At 43.3% G+C, this 24,635-nt stretch overlaps 1 protein-coding gene across 1 annotated transcript; it reads right to left on the reverse strand.

The window, feature by feature from the left end:
- Positions 1–1,977: 1,977 nt before the first annotated feature.
- On the reverse strand, positions 1,978–2,901 carry LOC128626099 (olfactory receptor 1044-like). Its single transcript, XM_053656776.1, has one exon. It carries the CDS (start codon positions 2,899–2,901, stop codon positions 1,978–1,980), a length of 924 nt encoding a protein of 307 aa, XP_053512751.1.
- Between the last annotated feature and the right edge of the window lie 21,734 nt (positions 2,902–24,635).

Below are 24,635 nucleotides of genomic sequence, written 5' to 3' on the forward strand. Positions count from 1 at the left end.
ATTGGTGGGTGGGTTCGAAGTACCCACCTTCCCTTCCCCTTTCCTCTCCCTTCCCTCCTCTTCCCATCCTCATCTCCCTCCCCTTCCCCACCCCACCCCCTTCCCTTCCTCTCCCACTCCCCCCCTTTTCTCTCCCTCTCCCCCTTCCCCTTCTCACATCCCACCCCTTCTCCCTCCCCCTCCCGCTCCATCACAGCAGCCAATTCTGGCAGGTGAAAGAGTGTGAATGTAAAGCGAGCAGGTGAGTCCGATTTTCCACAATTGGTTTACATTTGTATGGATAAGCTTATAAACTGTTTCTAATTCTTATCATTTTAAACAAAATGCTCCATCAAATGCCTTCATTTATAGTGATTTGAGTATATCTGAGTATTTAATTCAGGTAGATTTGTAGAATTAGCTTACTTAATTAAAGATTTAGCAAAATTTACCTTGTGGTAGATGTTACCAAAATGCTTCTGTCACATTTTTAGGACAAATGTGTAATCTTTCTATCTTACTGTGATAAGAAGTTTGACTTACATTTCTGCAAACTCGGCTGGATCCGAATATGCAATGCCAGGCCTGGGTGGGAGATAAAGGCCTGTGTCAGGACACCTGGTCACAGAGCGACCTGGAGAAGGGTGACTGTAGATGTTTATTCTGTGCTGGTGAAAGAAAGAAAACTTACAGCACAATTGTCTGGTAAAAGTATTTATTATCTAAACCTGGTTCAGTTTATTTGTGTTTTAATTTTAATTTTTCGATTACATTTATTTATTTAATTTCTTCTTTAGAGCAACTTAAAAGGAGAGGATCTGCAATTAGCACTTAAGATTCACAAGTGATTTAACTTATCCATTTGGAAGCCGAAGCTGTTGGTAATTTTGAGAGCACAGTCATTTTAACATTATTCCCATTCAAGGATTTCATTTTCCTCATGGGTCATTTCTTTGCTGTGGTGAAATATACATAAAATGCTTTATCTTGTCTGACTGTTCTGCCTGGAACTCAGTACTGTGCTGAGTAAGAATGGCAAGAACAGGCAGCCTCTTCTCCCTCCTCATCTTACTTAGAGCACCTCTCAGGCTCTTACCACCCAAGTTCTCAGCTGTGGGCCTGTGGTAGACAGGCTTTATTATGTTTGGATGTGCTCACTCTGTGCCCGATTTGTTGTGAGTTCTTATCATGAAAGGATGGTGAATTTTATCAAGTGGTTTTATCACATCTCTTGGGATAATCATATGGTTTGTGTCTTTTGTTCTTATGGGATAGTGTGTTTATTGATTTAGATATGTTGACTGTTCTTGCATCCCAGGAATAAACCCCTCCTGGTCAGAGTGCACAATCCTTTCCACGTGCTACTGAGGTTACTTTGCTAGTGCTCTGCTGAAGGTTTTTGCCTCCACATTTATCAAAAATATTTGTCTGTACTTTTATGTTCTTGTAGTGTCTTTATCTGGCTTTATTATCAAGGTAACGCTGGCCTCATACAATGCCTTTGGAAGTACTAACTGTTTAGGTGTTTTTTAAGATTTTTGTAAAGGTTGTTGTTAATTATTCTTAAATATTTGGTAGAATTCACCACTGAAACCATCTGGTACTGGGTTGTTATTGCTTGGTGCTTTTTTAATTACTGTTTTAAGTTCTTTATTTGTTATACATCTGTTCACATTTTCTTTTCTTTTTAAGATTTTATTTATTTTTTGATAGAGGGCAGGGGAGAGAGAAAAGGAAGAGAAATATCAATGTGTGGTTGCCTCTCACACGCCCCTACTGGGGACCTGACCCAAAACCCAGGCATGTGCCCTAACTGGGAATCCAACCTGCAACACTTTGGTTCACAGGCCAGCACTCAACCCCCTGAGCCACACCAGCCAGGGCCACATTTTCTATTCCTCCATTACTAGGTTTTTCTAGGTTGTATGTTTCTAAAAATGTATTCATTTTATCTAAGTTAAGGTTCAGATTAATATGCTTAATATGAGAAAACAGGGTCTAGTTGGATGGGGCAAGTAGCTTCTTCAGGGCCACCTGCATGTCCTTGTTTCTCAGACAGTAGACGAGGGGGTTCAGGCTGGGGGTTATGACGGAGTAAAACACAGACAGCAGTCGTCCTTGAATGGGAGAGTCTTGAGAAGTAGGACTCAGGTAAGCAATGTTCCCAGTGATGTAGAACAGAGTGACTGTAGTGAGATGAGAGGAGCAGGTGGAGAAGGCCTTCCCACGGCCCCCTGCAGAGCGGATCTGAGCGATGGTAGAGATGATAACCACATAGGAGCCCATGGTGAGGCCAAAGGCGCTGACAAAGAAGCACCCGCCCACTGCAAATCCCACCTCCTCGTGGGTGTGGAAGTCGCTGCAGGAGAGCCTCATCAGGGGGGAGCTGTCACAGAAAAACTGGTCAACCACATTGGGCCCGCAGAATGGGAGGGAGAAGGTGTTGGCGGTTTGGAAGACAGAGTAGAGAGCTCCACTCAACCAGGCCACGGCCACAAGCTCTGCACACAGCTTTCTGCTCATGATGACACCATAGAGGAGAGGCCTGTGGATGGCTAGGCAGCGGTCATAGGCCATGGACGTGAGCAAGAAGCACTCAGAAGCACCCAGCATGAGAAACAAAAAGAGCTGAGCCACACACTCCCAGAAGGAGATGACATTGGAACCCATGAGTGAATTGGCCAGGGCCTTGGGGACGGTGACTGAGGTGTAGCACATGTCCAGGAAGGACAGATTCTGCAGGAAGAAGTACATGGGGGTGTGGAGGCGGCTGTCTCGGGTCACAGCTGCAATGATGGACATGTTCCCGAGGAGGGAGAAGAGGTAGATGAAGAGGAAAACCAGGGAGCTCATGAGCCTCAGCTCAGGCGTGTCTGAGAAGCCCATGAGAATGAACTCAGTCACACTGGTCTCGTTCCTCATACCCCTTTCAAGTCAAAGGGAGAGAGAGTGAAGAGACAGTCAGGAGAGTTGTGGTCTTCATGACAGTGTGAAACGCACGATGGCAGAGTGGACCAGAGAGGTGGCCGCAGTGAACCGGGTCCTCACCACCAAAGTTCATGAGTCCACTCTCTCCTCTTTCTGCTCCTGCTGCTTCTCTCTGAAGTCGAAACAGTAACCAATTCTAAATAAATGAAAGAAGAAAAAACTTGTATTTATTAAGATACTGGTTATATTCACGCATCACTAACAAGCTTTGAAAGGATTTACATTTCTTTTTTTTTTAAGATTTTATTTATTTATTTTTAGAGAGAGGGGAAGGGAAGGAGAAAGACAGGGAGAGAAAGAAACATCAATGTGGTTGCCTCTCACACACCCCCCACTGGGGACCTGGCCCACAACCCAGGCACTGCCCTGCCTGGGAATCAAACCTTTGGTTCTCAAGCCCACACTCAATCCATTGAGCTACGCCAGCCAGGCTGATTTACATTTTTTAATTACAAGATGAAATAGTCTCATTCCCCCATTAATTTCCCTCTCAACAACGGCTGTCTTCACTGCAGTAGGTACACAGAGTTCATGGAGAGAGGGTGAACCAGGGGAATGGCAGTGACACGAAAACTTGCAGAGGCTGAGCTGATAACCTCAGTGTCTGAGCAGGTCAGGAGCAGGTGGTTATGGGACCGTGAAGGGTTGCCTATATGCAGTTCTAGGTATTGCGGTGTCACATCTTCCACTTTTTTTCCAGTAAAAACAAATCCTCTATTTCAGCACAAATGTCCAATGAAAACAATGGGGCCCCGGGCCTGGCCCAGGGGCCGCTGTGGCATGAAGGGCTGAGTTAAGTCCCCAAAGCATCCCTTGCAGGAGAAGCATTGCTCGGCTGGGGTCTGGAAAGTTGCAATAACACAACATTTTCTGGGGACACAGGTGAGACCGTGCTGTTAACATGGGCAGGCAGGGGGCCTTGTCTTGGATCCGCCAGGACCGAGCCAGCCTTTGCCAGCAGGCGGCCCCAAAGTTGCTGGGGGCTCCTCACTCACCCTCATCCTGGGCAGCAGCAGTGGGACCCTCACAGGACTTAGCACCGTGTGGTGCCAAGGGCTCTGGTCTGAGGAAGGCAGTCCCCGGGCTCCAAGACTCAAACAAAGGGAAATCGTTCCTCCGTATTTGGAGATGATGTCACCACAGTCGTGGGACTGTGTGCGTAACTCAACTGCGCTGTAAAAGCCAGCTGGTACCCCGGCAAATCTGATATTTTTAACTTCCATTTCAATGTCCTTTTGAATATGTCTGTCACCTCTACAACTTTCATTGTGTATACATATGGTTTGTGTTGTTATAAAAAAATTGATTTTAAATTTAAAAAAAAAAGACTTCCGCCAAGATGGAGGCATAGGTGGATACACCTTGCTTTCTCCTACAACCTAGTTTAGAGTTAACTAAATATTAGCAACAGAAAACACAGCCAGAACACAGAAAATTGAACTTTTCGGAAGTCCGATAACAACAAATTCCTCAGCCTGACTGGTAAGAGGGGTGAAACTAGCAGCTGGCGGAGCGGGGTTGCACAGGAAAACTTGGTGAGATGGACTCAGGCAAGCAGAACCCAGGCGCAGGGTTGCAATGGGTGGACCTAGTGAGTGACCCAGCAATCGACCGTGGGGAACCAGCGAGGGAGCAGGGCCGAGATTTGACTGTGGTCGTGCATTCGTGCACAGATAGACCAGCGAGGGAGTGGGCCCCAGCGGCAGGCAGCAGCAGAGGGCACTGCCATTTCCCCACTCTGGCTCCACCTCCACATACGGCGTCATAACCCAGCGTCCTAAGTGGCCCTGCCCTGGTGAACCACCTAAGGCTCTGCTCCACACCCACAGTGCAAAACAGCAGAGAGGGCTGCATTTCCCCGCTCTGACCACACCCCCATATACAGCATCACAACTCAGCGTCCTGGGAGTCCAAGGCTCCGCTCCTCATATTTAACAGGCGTGAACAGACCAAAAATGGCTCAAGAAGATCTCAAAGTCCCAGAGCCTATGAATCTAAGCAATGAAGAAATAGGAAAACTCTCAGACACAGTTTAAAACATTGGTGATCAGGATGCTCACAGATCTGGTTTCTTATAGCTGCATATTAGAGAAACATATGAAGGTGAAACTAATTGAAAGGAATGGAATTGCACAGGAAACCAATAGCGATGAAAAGGAAACTGGGACTCAAATCAATGGAGTGGACCAGAAGAAAGCAAATAATGGCCAAACAGAAAAGAGTGAAGAAGCAAGAATTCAAAAAAAATGAGGGGAGTCTTAGGAACCTCCAGGACATCTTTACATGCTCCAACATCCGAATTATAGGGGTACCAGAAAGGGGAAAGGAACAGCCACCAGTAGAAAACTGATTTGAACAAATAATAAAGGAGAATTTCCCCAATCTGGCAAAGGAAATAGACTTCCAGGAAATCCAGGAAGCTCAGAGAGTCCCAAAGAAGTTGAACTCAAGAAGAAACACACCAAGGCACATCATTATTACATTAGCCAAGATGAAAATGAAGGAGATTATCCTAGAAGCAGCAAGAGCTAAGGGGACAGTCACCTACAAAGGAGTTCCCATCAGACTGTCAGTGGATTTCTCAAAAGAGACCTTGCAGGCAAGAAGGGGCTGGAAAGAATTATTCCAAGTCATGAAATCCAAAGACATACAACCAAGATTACTCTATCCAGCAAAACTTTCATTTAGAATAGAAGGACAGATAAAGTGCTTCTCAGATAACATCAAATTCAAGGAGTTCATCATCCCCAAGCCCTTATTATATGAAACTTTAAAGGGACTTATCTAAGAAAAAGAGTTAAAAAGACATGAACAGTGAAAGGACAGCAAATTCACAGTTATTAACAACCACACCTAAAACAAAAGCAAAATAAAGGACACCTAGATCAGGAGTGGAAACATAGAAATGAAGATCTCAAGGAAGGTTAGCAACAGGGGAGTGAGAGGAGGAGAGGGGGGAGAAGGTAGAGAAAATAAGTAGCATAGACAGTAGATAGAAAATAGATGGGGGGCAAGAATAATATGGGAAATGTAGAATCTAAAGGACTTGAGACACATGGTCATAAACTAAAGGGGGGGTAATGGTGGGGATGGGGGGTAAAGTGGAGGGGAATGAAGGAGGGGAATAGAACAACTGTAATGATATAATAAATAAAAATAAAATTTAAGAAAAGAAAAAGAAAAAATAAATAATATTTAAAAAATTATCACTCATGATAAAATATTTTTATGACCTAAATATCTCTATCAATCTTTGAATGCAAAAAAAGTTAAGGCTATTTCTGGGAATGGGATAATGTCTTTTTCCAAAAGTTTAAATGAATACTGAATACTGTTTAGAAAATAAAATCTGGCCAACATGACTGCAAGAACTAACTGAAGAGTTCGATTGCGCGACCTCTTTGCAAACCTGTGAAGACACGGAGCAGAGAACGTCCGCTGGGGCTGCCATGACAACCAACACAGACTGGGGCTGGGGCGGGCAAACACCAGAACTGTGCTCTTTCACTGCTTGGGAGGCTAATGTCCCCGGTGAAATGTCGGCAGTGTCGGCCTCTTCTGAAGTCTCTATCCTCAGTTTCTATGTGAAGCAGGATGAGAGGAAACCAGGAAAATTCTTGGCCAAGTGGAATTAGGAAACCAAGGCAAGAGCATTAAACAAAGCCAGGCAATTTGGATCTCAAGATGTTATCTTCTCTGACCAAGGACACTTGTGTGCAAATGGTTTAAACTTGTCCCCAACCAGAGAATAAACACCTTAAATCATGCTGACTGGGGAGATAGAGAAAGAAGACCCAATTAATGCCATTTGTGAGAGCTAAACCCAAGGACAGAGGAAGACGGGGGGGGGGGGGGACAAATTGCGAAAACCAACGAGAGCCAGGCAGACCCGAGAATAAAGGGAAGCAGTCAAGCTGAGCAGGGAGCAGCGTCAGGCTCCACCACGTCCTCATCTTCATGCATCGGCTCCTGGAAAGCTGGTCAATACTCTGCTGAAACCCTCCCCTAAGGTTCTGGCCCATGGAGGAGAGAGAAAAAGTCCTCAAGACAAAGGACACCAGTGCAGACTCTCTGATGCATTCCCGTGCCCCTCCTGGGACATGAACTTCTTCCTTTCCATCTCCTGAACTCTAAGGGGCCCCGTGACACTTGTGGCCAGAGGAGCAATGGGTGCTGGCAGCCTGTCCTGGGCCAACCCCCGACCGTCTCCAAGGCCCCCTCCTCTCTGAGTCTTCTAGAGAGCCGAAGAAGCCCAGCCTGGGCTCCTGCCCATTGCTGTCTCCACCCTAAGGCCTTCCTTTGTCTCATTGTTGCCAGCTTTTGTGACATCCTCTCAACGTCACCTGGGCTTGAGTGGTGACGTCTTTCCTACATGACATCAGGAGCCCACACGTCCCAGGCCAGCCTGTGGCAGACCCACTTGGGACCAGGCCCCCAGACTGTGACATGGGGACATCTTCTCCCGGCGTCTCTCACCATGAATTTATCTCTCAGTGTCACATTCTCTCTTCTTAGAAGGACAGAAGTCACAGTGGCTCTGAGCCCAGTGCAATGACCTCATTTGAACTTTGTTATTTCCTTAAAGGCTCTTTCCCCAAGTTAAGTCACATTCGGATGTCCTGGGGTTAGGGTGTCAACATAGGAATTTTGGAGGGGATACCATCCAAATGATAAAAGCCAATAAGAAAAATAGCAGATTGGGGAAGTGGGTGGGGGGGAGGTGAGCTGCTGGGAGGATCCCTCCATCTGCAGGGACAGCATCTCTTGGAAAGAGAGAAGACAGACTTCCTGGTCACCTCGAGTGCCCTCAGGCACCTTCCCAGCAGGAGTCACTGCCAGTAACAGGAGCAGTTCTCAGGTTGACTCTAATGTCCCCTCTGTGGGGACAATGGAAACACACCACTTGGGGTGTCATGAGACCACCACCTCAGTGCGGCCTGGTTTCAAGCTCAGCTAAAATCTTCCCAAGTTACTTAAGTTCTAAGCATAGTTATCTCATCACTTGCATTAAGAAAATTAGTTATACTTTTGTTTGAAATTTGTCTTCATTGTCAGTGAAGAAATTGAGTTTCTACATTTGCCCAGTGGAGGAGCTGGGGCACAGTGACCCCAGGGTGCCACCACAGACAGGCTCGGACAGTAAGTTAGAATCACACAGGACGTCCCTGAGCCACCAGGGGGAAGCAGGAAGCTCGCCTTTGGTCCTTAGGGCTGCCCCACCCCCACCTGCCCACCCACCCCCACCCACTGCTCAGTCCCCTTCCACTGAGCTGACAGACACCTGCTGCCACCACCCTCGTCTACCAGCTCAGGTGTTATCTCTCCCCAGAAGCTGGATTTAACACAGTGTTTTCGTCTCAGTGAAAGGTGCTTACCTCTGTCCCAGCCATTTCAGGCATGAAGGCATGGGTATCAATTATGGTTCAGAAATCAGATAAACGTCTCCCTGACTAGCTGCGTACTGTCTACCTTTGTTAATCTGATGAATCTCTGTGCTTGTGTAACGCTGAACTGGGTGTTTTTATTATAAGCAGGTTAGCAGGCAGCCCATTTGCTCCCTGGCACTCACGGCTCGTGCAACCAATGCCACCGAGCTTTGAATCAGTTATCTCTCAAAATACTGAGTGTAGAATCCTACTGTGTGTGCTCAGGCCTGTGCTTCTGGAGTCCACAGAGGTGACCTGGTGAGCTTCCCCGATGTGTTAGGACCCGCAGAGGACCTGGCACAGGCTCTGTCTGGCAGTGACCACGGCCTGGCCCAGCCCGGCCTCTCCCCTCTTCCATCGCCGCCTCCTGAACCAGGCAGAGATCAAGTGCGTGCCTTGCCCAGGTTTCCCGAGGACACAGTAACATGGATAAAATAGCAAACACATCTGTAACTGTCTCTTGAATGACTGACTCCACAAAAGCAGGTAGGACTAAATATGGAAAAGATACAAAAATGCACATTCCCACCACAAATGAAAATTGCTAACTAGCTGAGACTTGAAACAACGTATAAAGAAAAATACACCTTCATGGCCTCATGGCCGCACACCTGTTTGTGTGAGCCCGGCTCTACTTCAGGAGCCACAGGAGGCTCTGCACACGAGGACCCTCCCTTCCAGTCTTTCCCTTTCCACTTATCTTTTGTGGCATGAGAAAAACACAAAATTCATGCTGTGTTTTGCTGTGCAGTGTGAAAAAAGTATTATCCCTGAGGCCAACTATTGGGTGACAGATATCTACAAGATCAGAGTTTTTTTTTAAAAACTTACTTAGCAAAAAAAAAATTGCTATTTAACACAATGAAGAAGCATCATATGCTTTCTGCCTTTCAAGTGCCCAGAATGTATTATATTATAATGTCAACAAATCTGGTACACTGTAAAGGTATATAACATTATTTTTATAAAATATGTCCAGTTACTAATGCACACAATGTTACTAGTCAATATTAAAAATTGTGTAGATGTGTGTGTGTGTACATACAGAGAGTAATTACTATGCGTATGCCTTTGAACTGCATTGTAACGACTCCACAGTCAGCAATGACACAAACACACGCACCAGCCTTCCTCTCTGTGTCCAGAAGGCAGATGGTGTGGGCTGCAGCTGCTGCAGGACTTCACAAAACAGCAGACACATTTTACGCTGAGTTGTCCAGGAACTAAATATTTAAGTGGCCATGTGGAGAATGGGGAGGATCTTGAATTTGATAAAAAGGTTGCATGCACATCCCAGGTGGAGGAAGGATGCAGCAGTATGGAGATGGATTGTAAACAACATATAAGAAAGGAGCAGTGGTATCATTTTTGGATGGATAAAAGAAGACAGAGATGATCCGAGTTGCAATGATTTGTTAAAATTGCATAAGTAACCTCACAGTTAAGTAGTTCCAGATTTCTACCACATAAGTAGCTACATAAATAACTTCAGTGTTTTAACTGAAGAAAATTATATTCACACCAGATTATGTTTTATGTTGGGTATTTCCCCTTACACTTAATAAAGAAAACTACCCTAAGGAAACAAATAGTTGTGGGGTTTTTTGGTAACAGAGTACCTGTGTGTATTTTGTAACAATATGCAAAAAATATCTGTACTCATTTAAAGGCCACAGAAAAAAGCTTTTCAATCAGTTCTTGAATCGAATGTGTTATTGGTAATTAACCAACTTCATTTGACCTAAATAAAACTTGAATTTGTGAACTCAAACCATCAATTCAGGTTTCTTTCTGAAGACAAAGCATCCTCTGATGAAAACCCATGCCAGTCAAGCTCTCTCTGGGCAGAACGCAGCTTGGTGGGCTCCTGGCCAGGCCCTGGGGTGGGGCCCACCTGGGAAGGCCCTGGTGGCGTGTGGAAGGGACAGCGCTCAGAATGGTCACTTTCTGTCACCCAGGCAAGACCCAGGCCTCACTGAGGTGATGGCTCAGGCTCACATCACATTGTTTTTTTAAAAGTCAGACTCCTCCCCTCCCCCAGCTAAATCCCTGCTCACCTCCCCTTCACTGCCAGGGTTGCCCTCTCACCAGTTCCCCACAATGTGTTTTCTCAGTCTGCTCATCTCTGGATTTCAAATTAACATTGATGCAAGTTCCTCAAAGAAGTAGATGTGTAATTTGAAATGTTGGTGAGAGATAGCTAACAGATTTGTAGACACATTCACTACTTAACATTTATTTAAAATTTCTGTTTCTGTTGATGGCTACACTAGCTTACTGTCTGACATAAGGTCTACTCACTGTCAAGTCCAATGATCTGCCCCAATTTAGTCTCTTTTCAGGGACTCGTACTGATTATTTTTTCACATAGCACCTAACTCAGCCTATTTTACTGCGTGTTTATATACTTTGGAAAAGCACCATTACCACCTTCCTTTATGAAAACATGAAAAATAAGTAAATAAATCATTCTTATGAATATTTCTAACCTCATGTTTCAAAATCCCAAGCCTCCATTTGGTTGAACATCTGTCCCAGTATTCAGTCGTTTCTCCTCTTCCTCACCTGACCCTCCACACACAACAGGTCCCCCGACCAGTGGAATCAGGTTGGTTAATTTATAAAACCACTTCCTAAAATACCAGTGAAAAGCCACATCTGACTGTGACATTGTATCCCATGCACGGTGCACACGGGGACTGCCTCTGAAGTGGGTCCCCTCCTGGGCTCACCACAGCCTGCAAATGTAAACACTGTATCTCTGATTTTGTGGATCAATAATTTAACTTATCTTACTCACAGAATGTCAAAAAACTCTCCAGAGACAATTCACCTGGTCTTCACAAAACATACTTTGAATAAACAGAACTGCCTGGATGTTTTGTTCTGACGCTTTATCATAGCATTGCGATATCATGTAGATATAACCAGAGTGGAATAAGATAAAATAATAAGAAATGTTGGTGGGGGACACCTCAAATTCTGTTTAGAATTCTGAGCTAGAAATGGTCATATGGGTCAGATAAAAGGCAACTTCGGGGATAAAAGTCACTATGAATGAAGTAGGAGGCATAAGCCAGAGCTGGGAGCAAAGAAGACTCTGAGGAAGCAGGAAGAAAGGAGCCGTGATGAACTCACTGTGCCAGCGCCGCCTGCGAGTCCTGCCACGGACCCCCAGGGCCCCTCCAGTCCTCTGTCAGATGCTCCGAGTGTCCTTTCCTGTCTAATAGCAGTGGGACGGCTCAAACTACCCTCCACTTTGTCATCTCAGCAGCTTTGATTATTTAAACTCTGTCCTTAAAGTCAGTCGAGCACCCAAACTCCATCCACAATCTCAGGAGAGGAGCAACAGAGCACTCCCCAGGGCAGGAGGTGAGCCAGCACCTTGGGGAGCTCTCCCTGGGGCTAATTTGCTGGCAAAATGCTAAACAACTTACCTAATTAGGCCACTTGGACTCTTCAGTAGTTAGTCATTCAGCCTTTATGCATAAAAATCTATTTTAAGGTGTTGATTACTGTTAGCACAGGAATCTGATTTGTCCACAGGAAAGTTGAAATCCAGCTGCCTGTGTGATTGAACAACGGGGACTTACCCGACTAGTCAAATTCATTCTGGGAGGCAGCATTTCAGCACATTCTGAATTCCCGGGTGTAGCCCATCTCTGGTCTCCTAGTAAAGACCTCATGTAACCCAGAATTCATTTACCCTGGAGAACACTTTGGACATTGTATACATTCATTTGTATGAAACAAGCTCTATTAATTTACATCTCACTGTCTGCAACTATCACCTAATGCAAAGTAAAATATATGTATTGTTTTAACTTAAATCGAAATAATTTTATTCTTGAAATCTAGTGAAGTAAAAATAACCAGAGGTGTCTAACATGTCGGAGGCCGGCTACTTCTCATTACTTTAAGTCATGCTTCAGTACAGGGTGTGAAATTGGGTACATGCGCACGCCAGTCATAACAGTACTTACCTCTGGGGAAGTAAAACTTGTCCTTTTATTATGAAAATACTATGAAGTTCCATGCATGATAAATAAATTTTTTAAGTAATGCATGTTATATAAAGTTATCTCTAATCATAATCCAAGCACACTTCTTAAATTATAGCATTTTCTCAATTTGTACATTTAACTATTAAACACCAAACAATTTTATACAACTGTGTGGGCACGTGGCTTTATTTTTTCCCAAAGTTCATCAGTCACCCCAGCATCGTTAGTGGAATGATCTCCTTTATTCTCTGTGTTGCTGCCTGTGAATGTTTGACCAAAGAGGTTGCTTCATTAGCTCAGATCTGAGATAAGCATCCAACCTGGATGTGGGCTTGCCCGTACTCACAGGAGCACTCTTGGTCCCCAGGAAAGAGCAAACCCTCCCTCTCTCCCTGTAAGGACACAGAACATAAGGCCAGTCTTGGTCACCGATTTGTACCGGGTTCTGGAGGACCTGGGAAACAAGGGCTGGAGATAAATGCACATCCCAGAGAAGCTGGAGGTAAAATCCAACCCTCCGAGCTAAACCAGGATCACGAAATAATAGCTCTGCTGAGGCGTTTGCACAATCAAAATGTCATATTTATTTCTGTGAGATAAAACAGAGATGAAGCGATGGCCGTTGCTGCCTGGCAATCCAAATATTGAAAGGACAACACGTCACTTTTAAGTACAAGAACCTAAAGTCGCTATTCATATCTGATCCTTCCTATAGTTTTGAGAATATGCGCTATCATTGTTGCAAGAAAACACAAAAGAAAAAGTGTTTTAAATTGCTTACTAAAGTCATATTCAATTCCCAGCAAAATCAAGACAAGCAATTGAGTGTCTTATATCCCTGGCCTTTGAAATTGATACCTGAACTTGAGAGGAAAAAAGTTAGTTGTGAATCACAAAATGTAGCTGTAAGTACTGATATACTCAGTTCTATCCCATTAACTCACCTTGTCTTATGGGCAAAGGACAGTTTAATGACACCAAGAGATCTTTTCACACTAGGAAGGATTGTATTTTCTTTGAAATGCCTCTATTACCATTTTAGGTTTTCCTTTCTTACTAAACCATGCACAGAGACTGCGCTCCGTGTGAAATCCAAGGCCAGTGATTGGAAATACAAAATTTAAAAACGGACACCTAGAAATTTAACACATCAATTAACTTAATGTGTATATTGATTTACAGGGGCGTGTAAAAGGCAGTGAGAAAATTAAGTATATTTCTTTTCTTCAACATTATTCTTGATTACCAGCTTTGAGTGTGCAAACTCTGAAAGCTTACCTTATCAAACCCTTTGTTTCAGACGGAATCTACATTATCACACCAGGATATACAGGTAAGGGTAGAAAACTGATTATTGAGCATTTCTCTAGGGTCCTCTACTAAAATTAATTGTGCGTACTATTAGGTAATAAACTTTAAATGAGGCGTCGTTATAAATAAAGCTGGAAAGGGAACACTAGTCTGAGTCTGAACCCGGCGGTCCCTCCTCATGCTCCCTTCCCACCTGCGGAGCCTTAGTTAACACAAAACACCTTCCTCAGCTACTGAGATAAAACTACACCAGCAGCCCGACGCGCGGCGTCCAGCTCAGTTTTCGTGGCCGCCACCAGGCGCCGCTCTAGGGCCCAGGCAGCCACCTGAGGGGGACGAGCGCAGGGCCGAACCTGTCCAGCCTGCGCGACACCGGGGGCAGCTGCGCCAGGGCCCCCCTGCGGCCCCTGCATGGCAGGAGCGCGAACTGCAGGCTCTGCAGCCTCCCCGGGCCCTTGGCGGCCCCTCACCTCTGCCGGGCGCCAGGACCGCCCCCGGCCGCCTCCCAGTTTTACTTGATTCGGTTGTGAGATGGGGTATGTTTCTAGAAATTTACCCATTTTTTCTAGGTATCAGCCTTGTCTGCAGGTTATTGTTAACAGCCCCTTGGGGTCCCTCGTATTTCTGAGGCATTCATAGTAATGTTTCCTCTTTCCTGTACCATTTTCTTGGTCTAAGAATTTGGAACAAATTCTTACTTTTGTTGATTTTGCTATTGCTTTCCTAGTCTCTATTTTACTTATTTCTGCAGCAATATTTATCATGTCCCTCATTCTGATAACTAGGTTTATTTGAACTTTTCCTACTTCTTGGGCATTAAATCGAGGTTGCTTGTTGGGGAAGTCTCTGGTTATCTGAGGTCGTAATTTCTCATCATAAACTGCCCTCTTGCTATTGCTTTTGCACAAATCTCACACGTTTTGGTAACCTGTGTTTTAATTTTTGTTTCTCTTGAGATTTTTAGAAGTTCCTTTGTGACTCTCTCTTCGACTTAGTGGTTCTTCAAGAGGGTGCTCTAGTTTCCACATTCGCAATTTTTCTCTTTTTCTTCTTGTTTGCTAGTAACTGATTGCTAGTAACATTCTCTTGTGGTTAGAAAGATACTTGGTATGATTTTGATGTTCTCAAACTTGCTCAGCTGGTTTTGTGATGTGAGGTAAGATCCACCCTGGAGAGCGTTCTGTGTGCACTTGAACGTGCATTCATTCTTCACTGTGGTCTGTTGGGCGTCCTTTGCGCTGTGGACCACAGGTTCAGGTCCTCTGCTTCTATACCGAATTTTGGTAGTTTCCCTGTTCTATAAAGTGGGGTTGTAAACTCTCACACTATAGCTGATTGCTTTGAACTTCTCCTTTCACATTTGTCAGTTAAAAAACTGATAATGGATGTTGAAGTTTTTCAGGTGCACTCTCTGCATTTCTTCAGGTGATCCTGTGGTTTTATGCTTCGTTTTGTTGTGAACATGGTGTATCAGGTTGGTTTGAACCCTCCTTCCATCCAGGGGAGAGGTCTCGCCCCACCTTGGTGTATAGTCCTGTTGATATGCTGTCGGATTCAGTTAGCTACTATTGGATTGAAGAATTTTGCACCCATGTTTATTAGAGATGTTGACCTGTAGTTTTATTGTCTTGTGGTTTCTTTGCAAGGCTTTGATACAGGATGATGCTGGCCTCATAAAATGAATTTGGAGGTATTCCTTCTATTTTTACTTTTTGGAGGAGTATTAAATGGATTAGTATTAATTCTTAGTTGAACATTTGGCAGAATTTATCCATGAAGCTACTAGTTCTGGGCTTTTCTGGATTGGAAAGTTTTTATTTTTCTTTTTAATTTTTATTTAGTTATTTTTCAAGTACAGTTTTTTGTCTATTTCTCCCATCCCAGCCTCCCCCGCCCCATGCTCTCCACCTCCCTCCCATTTCCACCCCCCTTAGTTCTCGTCCCTGTGTCCTTCCTATTTGTTCCTCCAAATCCCTCCCCTTTTTTCCCCTTAAATTCCCTTCCCTCTCCCCTCTGGTTACTGTCCCCTTGTTCTCTATTTCAGTGTCTTTGTTTTTATTGTTTGCTTGTTTGTTTTGTTGTTTATCTTCCTGTTAAAAGTGAGATCATATGGCATTTGTCCTTCAACGCCTGGCCTATTTCACTCAGCAAAATGCTTTCCAGTTCCATCCATGTTGTTGCAAAGGGTAGGAGCTCCCTCTCTCTCTCTGCAGCATAGAATTCCATTGTGTATATGTACCACAATTTTTGGATCCATTCATTTACTGATGGGCACCTAGGTTGCTTCCAACTCTTGGCTATTGTAAATTGTGCTGCTATGAACATTGTGGTGCATAGGGTCTTTGATATTGATTTTTTAGGATTCTTAGGATATAATCCTAGCAGTGGAATTGCTGGGTCAAAAGGCAGGTCCATTTTTATATTTCTGAGAAAATTCCATAGTGTTTTCCATAATGGGTGTACCAGTCTGCAATCCCACCACAGTGAACTAAGGACCCCTTTTCCCCACAACCTCTCCAACATTTGTTGTTTATTGCTTTGTTTATGATAGCCATCCTGACCAGTGTAAAGTGGTATCTCATTGTGGTTTTAATTTGCATCTCTCTGATAGCTAACGATATTGAGCATTTCTTCATGTGTCTCTGGATGTTCTGTATGTCCTCCTTGGAGAAGTGTCTGTTCAAGTCCTTTTCCCATTTTTTAATTGCGTTGGTTGTCTTCTTAGAGTGGAGTCGTGTAAGTTCTTTGTATATTTTGGAGATTAAACCTTTGTCTGAGGTATCATTGGCAAATATGTTTTCCCATACAATTGGTTGTCTTGCTAATTTAATACTGTTTTCTTTAGCCACGCAGAAGCTTTTTATTTTGATGAGATCCCATTTGTTTATTCTTTCCTGTATATTCCTTGCTCTAGGGGACATATCGGTAAAAATGTTGCCGCGTGAAATATCTGAGATTTTCTTGCCGATGTTCTCCTGTAGGACTTTAATGGTGTCATGGCTTATATTTAAGTCTTTTATCCACCTTGAATTTATTTTGGTGTATGGTGTAAGTCTGTGCTCAAGTTTCATTTTTTTGCATGTAGCTGTCCAGTTCTCCCAACACCATTTGTTGAAGAGGCTTTCTTTACTCCATTTTATGTTACTGCCCCCTTTGTCGAATATTAATTGACTGTAGAGAGTTGGGTTGATTTCTGGGCTCTCTGTTCTGTTCCATTGGTCTATGTGCCTGTTTTTATGCCAGTACTAGGCTGTTTTGATTGCAGTGGCCTTGTAATACAGTTTGATATCAGGTATTGTGATTCCTCCTACTTTGTTCCTCTTTCTCAAAATAGCAGCTGCTATTCGGGGTTGTTTATGGTTCCATATAAATTTTTGAAGTGTTTGTTCTATGTCTGTGAAATATGCCATTGGTACTTTAATAGGTATTGCATTGAATGTGTATATTGCTTTGGTTATTATGGACATTTTGAAGATGTTAATTCTTCCAATCCATGAACACGGTATATGTTTGCATTTGTTTTTTGGATTGGAAAGTTTTTAATACTTCAATCTCCTTACTTGTTATTGGTGTGTTCAGGCTTTTTACTTCTTGATTCAATCATGGTAGGTTGTGTGTTTCTATAAATTTATCCATTTCTTCTAGGTTATTCCATTTGTTTACATGTAATCGTTCATAGTAGTTCCTTGTGATTCATTTCTTTGCAAGGCACCTGCTCTAATAGATATTTTATTTAATATTTTATTTATGTAAATCTTACTGTGTTGTCTGTTCCAGCTAAGAGTTTGCTGATTTTATTTGTTTAAAAATAACCCCTTAGACTTGTTGCTTTTCCAATGGTTTTGTATTTTCTACTTGACTTCTTTCTATTGTAGCCTTTAGTATGTACTTTCTAAGCAAATTCTGGGTTTAGTTTTTTTCTAATTCCTTGCTGTGTAAACTTTGGTTATTTGGGGCTTTTTCCTTTCCAGTATAAATGGTTATCACTATAAACTTGCTTCTTAGTGCAGTTTTTTGCCTGCAACCCATAAGTTTTTGGTGTATTTTCACTTTTCACAAGTAGTGGAGTGAGGTTAAAAAAAAAAAGGAAAAAAGAACGAGGAAGGAGAATGAGGACGAGGAGGGAAAATAAGGATGAGGAGGGCAGGGAGGCAGAGGGAGCAGCACTGCACTGGGGGAGGATGAAGGACACGGAGGGGAAACGCCTGATGGGGGAAAGCGGCCCTGGCTGGTGTAGCTCAGTGGATTGAGCTCAGGCCTGCGAACCAGACAATCGTGGTTCGATTTCCAGTCAGGGCACATGCCTGGGTTGCAGGTCAGTTCCCTGAAGGCCAGTTCCCTGCAGGCCAGTTCCCAGCAGGGGATGCACGAAAGGCAACCATACATTGATGTTTCTCTGTCTTTCTCCTTCCCTTCCCCTCTAAAGATAAAAAAAAAAAAAAAAAAAAAAAAAGGATTCAGGCAGTGTTCAGGCAGCCAAGGGTGCGGATGCGGATTCCAGGTGCGGGCTAGCTACGGACAGAACCCAGGGAAGACAGCTAGTCTGCAGTCGGTCGTGCATCTGCACACAGATAAACCAGTGAAGAGGCGAGCATTGAGACAGATCTCACAGGACCTAGTGACTGGCGCATGGCTGCAGGCTCGCACATTTGCGCCCCGATAAGCAGAGCCCTGTGAGTGGTGAGGCAGGCTGGGCGAGCAGAGAGGACTGCCATTGTCCCTCTCTGACCCCGCCCCCACATACAGCTTCACAAACCTGCCCCGGTAAACACCAAGGCGCCTCTCCTTGTATGTAACAGGCACAAACAGATCAAAACATGGCTCAAGAACTACTCAGAGCCCCAGAGCCGATAAAGCTAAGTGATGAAGAAATAGCCAAACTTTCAGATGCACAGTTCAAAACACTGGTGATCAACAAATCACATAAACCTAACAAAATAAATGAGCCAGCAATATACTGGTTGCAGAAATATCAAACATATAAACCATTTAATTATTACATTTGAACAGCCCTGAACAGTGTGGCTCAGTTGGTTGGAGTGCCATCCTGTACACCTAAAGGTCATGGGTTCGATTCCTGGTCACAGCCCATTCATGGCTGTGGGTTTGATTTCTGGTCAGGGCATATACAGGAGGCACCTGATTGATGCTTCTCTCTCCTCTCACCCTCCCTTCCTCACTCCCTGAAAGCAATGAAAACATTTCCTAGGGTGAGGATTAAAAAAATAAGCTTGACCATAAAAGCAGTGAACTACTGCTATATGTACACTGTCGTATATCACACTCTTTAAAAAGAAAGGGGAGATTCTTTTAAGGACATATAAAACTGTTACAAAATGGGCCATGCATTTCACCATAAAGTGAGTCTCATTAAATTGCATAGGATCAAAGCACAAAAGAGTTGCAGATATTATTGAATATATATTTATAACATAGAATATATATTTGTAATGTATTGCATGTATATACATATATACCCATATATACACACTATATATATATATATATATATATATATATATATATATATACTGTGTGTGTGTGTGTGTGTGTGAACTTCTAGTATGGGGAAATCTCTAAGGTATATTGCTAAGAAAATGAAATGTATATAATATTGTTTGTATTAAAGAACGGGAGGGTGATGGCCAACAGGGATGGTTTCCTATGGAGAGGGGAGGCCACAGCATGACTCAGATGGAAAGGAAGCTCCTCTTTCTACTTTATTTTGTACTTTTTACTGTGAGGTCATCAAATATTTCACATAACATGCTACAAAATTAAAATTTAAAAATTTAAATCCAACATTATTAGAAACAAACAAATCTAACTTTGTATTCAACTTTTAGCCTAACTGCAGAAAAAGGAGTGGGGGGAATACTTTTTGTTCTCCTACCTATGTGATAGTCTATTGATTGGAAATTATTATTTTTTAATATATTTTATTGATTATGCCATTACAGTTGTTCTATTCCCCTCTTCATTCCCCTCCACCCTGCACACCCCCTCCCCCACTATTCCCCTCTTTAGTTTATGACCACATGTCTCAAGTTCTTTAGATTCTGTATTTCCCCTATTATTCTTGCCCTACTTCCTATCTATATTCTGCCTACCATTTATGCTACTTATTTTCTATACCTTCTCCCTCTTTCTCCTCCTCTCACTTCCCTGTTGCTAACCCTTCGTGTGATCTTCATTTCTATGGTTCCTCTCCTGATCTAGCTGTCCTCTTAGTTTGCTTTTGTTTAGGTGTGGTTCTTAATAACTGTGACTTTGCTGTCCTTTCACTGTTCCTATTTTTCCTCTTCTTTTTCTTAGATAAGTCCCTTTAACATTTCATATAATAAGGGCTTGGTGATGATGAACTCCTTGAATTTGATCTTATCTGAGAAGCACTTTATCTGTCCTTCCATTCTAAATGAAAGCTTTGCTGGATAGAGCAATCTTGGATGTAGGTCTTTGGATTTCATGACTTGGAATACTTCTTTCCAGCCCCTTCTTGCCTGTAATGTCTCTTTTGAGAAAAAAAAAGCTGATAGTCTTATGGGAACTCCTTTGTAGGTGACTGTCCTCTTAGCTCTTGCTGCTTCTAGGATTCTCTCCTTCATTTTAATCTTGGCTAATGTAATGATGATGTGCCTTGGTGTGTTCCTTCTTGGGTCCAACTTCTTTGGTATTCTCTGAGCTTCCTGGATTTCCTGGAAGTCTATTGCCTTTGCCAGATTGGGAAAATTCTCCTTTATTATTTGTTCAAATAAGTTTCTCACTCATGGCTGTTCCTCCTCCCCTTCTGGTAACCCTATAATTGGGATGTTGGAACGTTTAAAGATGTCCTGAAAGTTCCTAAGCCTCTCCTCATTTTTTTTAATTCTTATTTCTTCATTCTTTTCTGTTTGGTCATTTTTTTTCCTCTTTCTGGTCCACTCCTTTGATTTGAGTCCCAGTTTCCTTTCCATTACTATTGGTTTCCTATGCATTTCCATTCATTTCAATTAGTTTAGCCTTCATATGTTCCTCCAATTTGTGACTAAAATCAACCAGTTCTGTGAGCATCCTGATCACCAGGGTTTTGAACTGTGCATCTGATAGGTTGGCAATTTCTTGTTTGCTTAGATTTATCAGCTCTGGGGCTCTGAGTTGTTCTTGAGCCATGTTTTGATCTGTTTGTGCCTGTTACATATGAGGAGCAGAACCTTAGGTGTTCACCAGGGCGGGGCCACCCAGGTCGCTGGTTTGTTCTGCGGGCTGGGTCAGAGAGGGACAATAGCGGTTCCCTCTGCCACTTCTGCCACTGAGCCCTGCATGGTCTGTCTCACCATATGCTCCATTGGTTTATGTGTGCCCAAATGTGTGACCTCGGTCAGCCCTCAGTGGGTCCACCTCCTTGCATCCTCAGTGGGTTCACCTCTTGCTACCCCACACCTGGGATCCACCCAAGGCTGCTGGCACACCTGGGTTGCACACCCGGGTTGGTCCTGTGCATCTTTCCTCCCCGATCCCACTCTGCTGCTGGCTCTGCCCCTCTGACCAGCTTGTTTAAGGGTTCGTTGTTGTCAGACTACCATATAGTTCAATTTTCTGTACTTTGGCTGCATTTTTGTTGCTAAAATCTTGTTGTTTTTAAACTTGGTTGTGTGAGAAGGCACAGTGCTTACACCTATGCCTCCATCTTGGTGGAAGTCCGAAAATTATTTTTTTAACTTCTTTTTATTTCTTTTAAAAAATATATTTTATTGATTATGCCATTACAGTTGTCCCATCCCCCCTTATTTCCCACCACCCTGCACACCCACTCCAACCCACATTCCCTCCCAGCTTAGTTCATGTCCATGGGTTGTACATATATAAGTTCTTTGGCTTCTCCATTTCCCATACTATTCTTAACTTCCCCCTTTCTATTTTCTACCTACAATTATATTTCTTATTCCTTGTACCTTTTCCCCCATTTTCCTCCTTCCCCTTCCCCACTGATAACCCTCCATGTGATCTCCATTTCTGCAATTCTGTTTCTGTTCTACTTATTTGGTGAGTTTATTTTTGTTTTTGTTATTCTTTAGGTTCAGTTGTTGATAGTTGTGAGTTTGTTGTCATTTTAATGTTCATATTTTTGATCATCTTTTTCTTAGATAAGTCCCTTTAACATTTCATATAATAAGGGCTGGGTTATGACAACTCCTTTAACTAGACCTTATCTGGGAAGCACTTTATCTGTCCTTCCATTCTAAATGAAAGCTTTGCTGGATAGAGTCATCTTGGATGTAGGTCCTTGCCTTTCATGACTTTGAATACTTGTTTCTACCCTCCTTTGCCTACAAGGTTTCTTTTGAGAAAAAAGCTGATAGTCTTATGGGAACTCCTCTGTAGGTAACTGTCTCCTTTTCTCTTGCTGCTTTGAAGATTCTCTCCTTTTCTTTAATCTTTGGTAATGTAATTTTGATGTGCCTTGGTGTGTTCCTCCTTGGGTCCAACTTCTTTGGGACTCTCTGAGCTTCCTGGACTTCCTTGAAGTCTATTGCCTTTGCCAGATTGGGGGAGTTCTCCTTTGTTATTTGTTCAAAGAAGTTTTCAACTTCTTGGTCTTCCTCTTTTCCCTCTGGTAACCCTATAATTTGGATGTTGGAATGGCGAAGGTTGTCCCAGAAGTTCTTAAGCCTCTCCTCATTTTTTAAAAAAATCATGTGTCTTCATTCTGTTCTGGTTGAATGTTTATTTCTTCCTTCTAGTCCAAATTGTTGATTTGAGTCCTGGTTTCCTTTCCATCACTGTTGGTTTCCTGTACATTTTCCTTTATTTCTCTTTGGCCTTCACTTTTTCCTTTATTCTGTGACCACACTGAACCATTTCTGTGAGGATGCTGATTACCAGAGTTTTGAACTGTGCATCTGAGAAGTTAGCTATCTCTTCATTGCTTACTTGTATTTTTTCTGGATCTCTGATCTGTTCTTTCATTTGGGCAATTTTGTATTTTGCCTGGGCATGCCTGTTATGTAGAAAGGTGCAGAGCCTTAGGTATTTGCCAAGGAAAGGGAATGCTCTTTGCTGCATTATGGCGCTGTATGTGGGGAGGGGTCCCAGAGAGAACACTGCCACTTGTTCAGCTCTCACTGACTTTCAGTCACTTCCTCCGCCACCCACAAACACATTGGGACCTTCTGGTGCTGATTCCCGGGTTGGTGTTTTGTGTAGATTCTAAGGCCCTGTGGGTGACTCCAATGAACTCTCCTTTGAGGCTCAGAGTATCTCCTGCCACCTCAACCCCCACAGGTTTTTTCGGTCAGAGGTTTTGAGGTTTATTTCCCTCACATTGGAACCCTGGGTTGTGGGTGTGTCTCACTCTCCAGTCGTTCCTCCCGGTTTATCCACATGTGAATGTGGGACTGCCCACTCACCTGCCGCCACCTGGCAGCTTCTGCCATCTGCTGCCTTGAGACCCAGCTGCCCATCTCTGCCCCTCCTACTGTCTGGATGAATATTTCTTCTTTAACTCCTTGGTTATCACACTTCCATACAGTTTGATTCTGGGGCAGTTTTGGTTGTGTTTTGTTTTTAAGTTTGTTGTTGTCCTTCTTCTGATTGTGCAAGGAGGCAGAATGTATCTACTTATGCCTCTGTCTTGGCCAGAAATCTGAAAATTATTTTCTTTAGGAGTGATGTTCCCGTTCACCGTCATATCAAAAACTGGATGTTATGATAGTTAATTTCATGTGTCAACTTCACTGGGTCACAGAATGCCCAGATATGTGTATGTACCACAGCTTCTTTATCACTCATCTATTGATGGAAGCTTAGGTTGCTTCCATGCAGTGAACACATGGGTACATATATCTTTTTGAATTAGTTTCCTTCCTTCCTTCTTTCTATAAATACCCAGAAGTAGAATTGTGGGGTCATATGGTAGTTCTATTTTTAATTTTTCACTATTTAGCATAGTGGCTCCACTAACCTACAGTTTCACCAAAAGTGCACGGGGGCTCCCCTTTCTCCACATCCTCACCAGCACCTATTGTGTGTTGATTTATTGATGGTGGACATTTGACAGGTGTGAGGTGATACCCTGTGTTCTTCATTTACATTTCCCTTATGATGAGTGGCAACTATTTATATGAGTGCACATACCAGATTTGGGTGACAATGTGGGACAAAATGAACCCTGATGCACTAGGAGTAGGAGTGACAGCTGTGCAGTCACTGTGACAATCAGGAGTCACCTGGTAAATGGTCTGTGACCCATCTATTTAGCTGCTAGGGGCTCACTCTGGCACGATTCCTACTTTCACAAGGAGACTTGCCCGGAGTCACTCATTGAGTTCTTATTTGTAATAGCAGGAAATCGGAGAGCTTATGTTTAAACAGTGTAACACTACATAGCAGTTACATTTTAAGCAATTTCCAACCATCAGCACTTGCATGAATGAATCTCCCAGGCAAGAAGCTGAGCAAAGAAAAGAAAAGCCAAAAGAACTCTTTCAGCCTATAATGCTCAAAAGAGTTACACACATGTTCGAAGATACAAACACTTGAAATAAAATTAGAAAAATCTCAAGGAATTGGCTAGAATAACACTGAGGCTTCATTAGCTGCCTGGGGCCGGCAGGAGTGGACGCCTGGCGTCCGAGGGCTGATGTGCATTTCTTGCGTGTGTGGTGACCGCAGATTGTTCTGTTTTACTTTCAAACATGTGAGTATTAGGAGAATATATATTATGTTGTGCGTGTAAAATATTTCACAACGAGAATTGAAATAATTTTAGAAGTGTCAAAATCAGCATAAAGCCACCAAGGAGAGCCACCCACTCAGCTCACTGTGTTGTTCTACTGCATCCTGTGAATGGTACGGTATTGTCACCCTGATCCCCCCTCACCTGCAACCACAGACCTGCTTCTAATAAGCAGACTGTCTGTGAGGCCCATTCAAGGAGTAACCTGATATG

This window comes from Artibeus jamaicensis, unplaced genomic scaffold (assembly GCF_021234435.1).
Source record: "Artibeus jamaicensis isolate MK-2021 breed Jamaican fruit bat unplaced genomic scaffold, CSHL_Jam_final scaffold_286, whole genome shotgun sequence".
Classification (NCBI taxonomy): Eukaryota; Metazoa; Chordata; class Mammalia; order Chiroptera; family Phyllostomidae; genus Artibeus; species Artibeus jamaicensis.

Excerpts from the sequence above, each read along its gene's own strand:
- LOC128626099 (XM_053656776.1), bottom strand. The coding sequence starts at position 2,901 with ATGAGGAACGAGACCAGTGTGACTGAGTTCATTCTCATGGGCTTCTCA.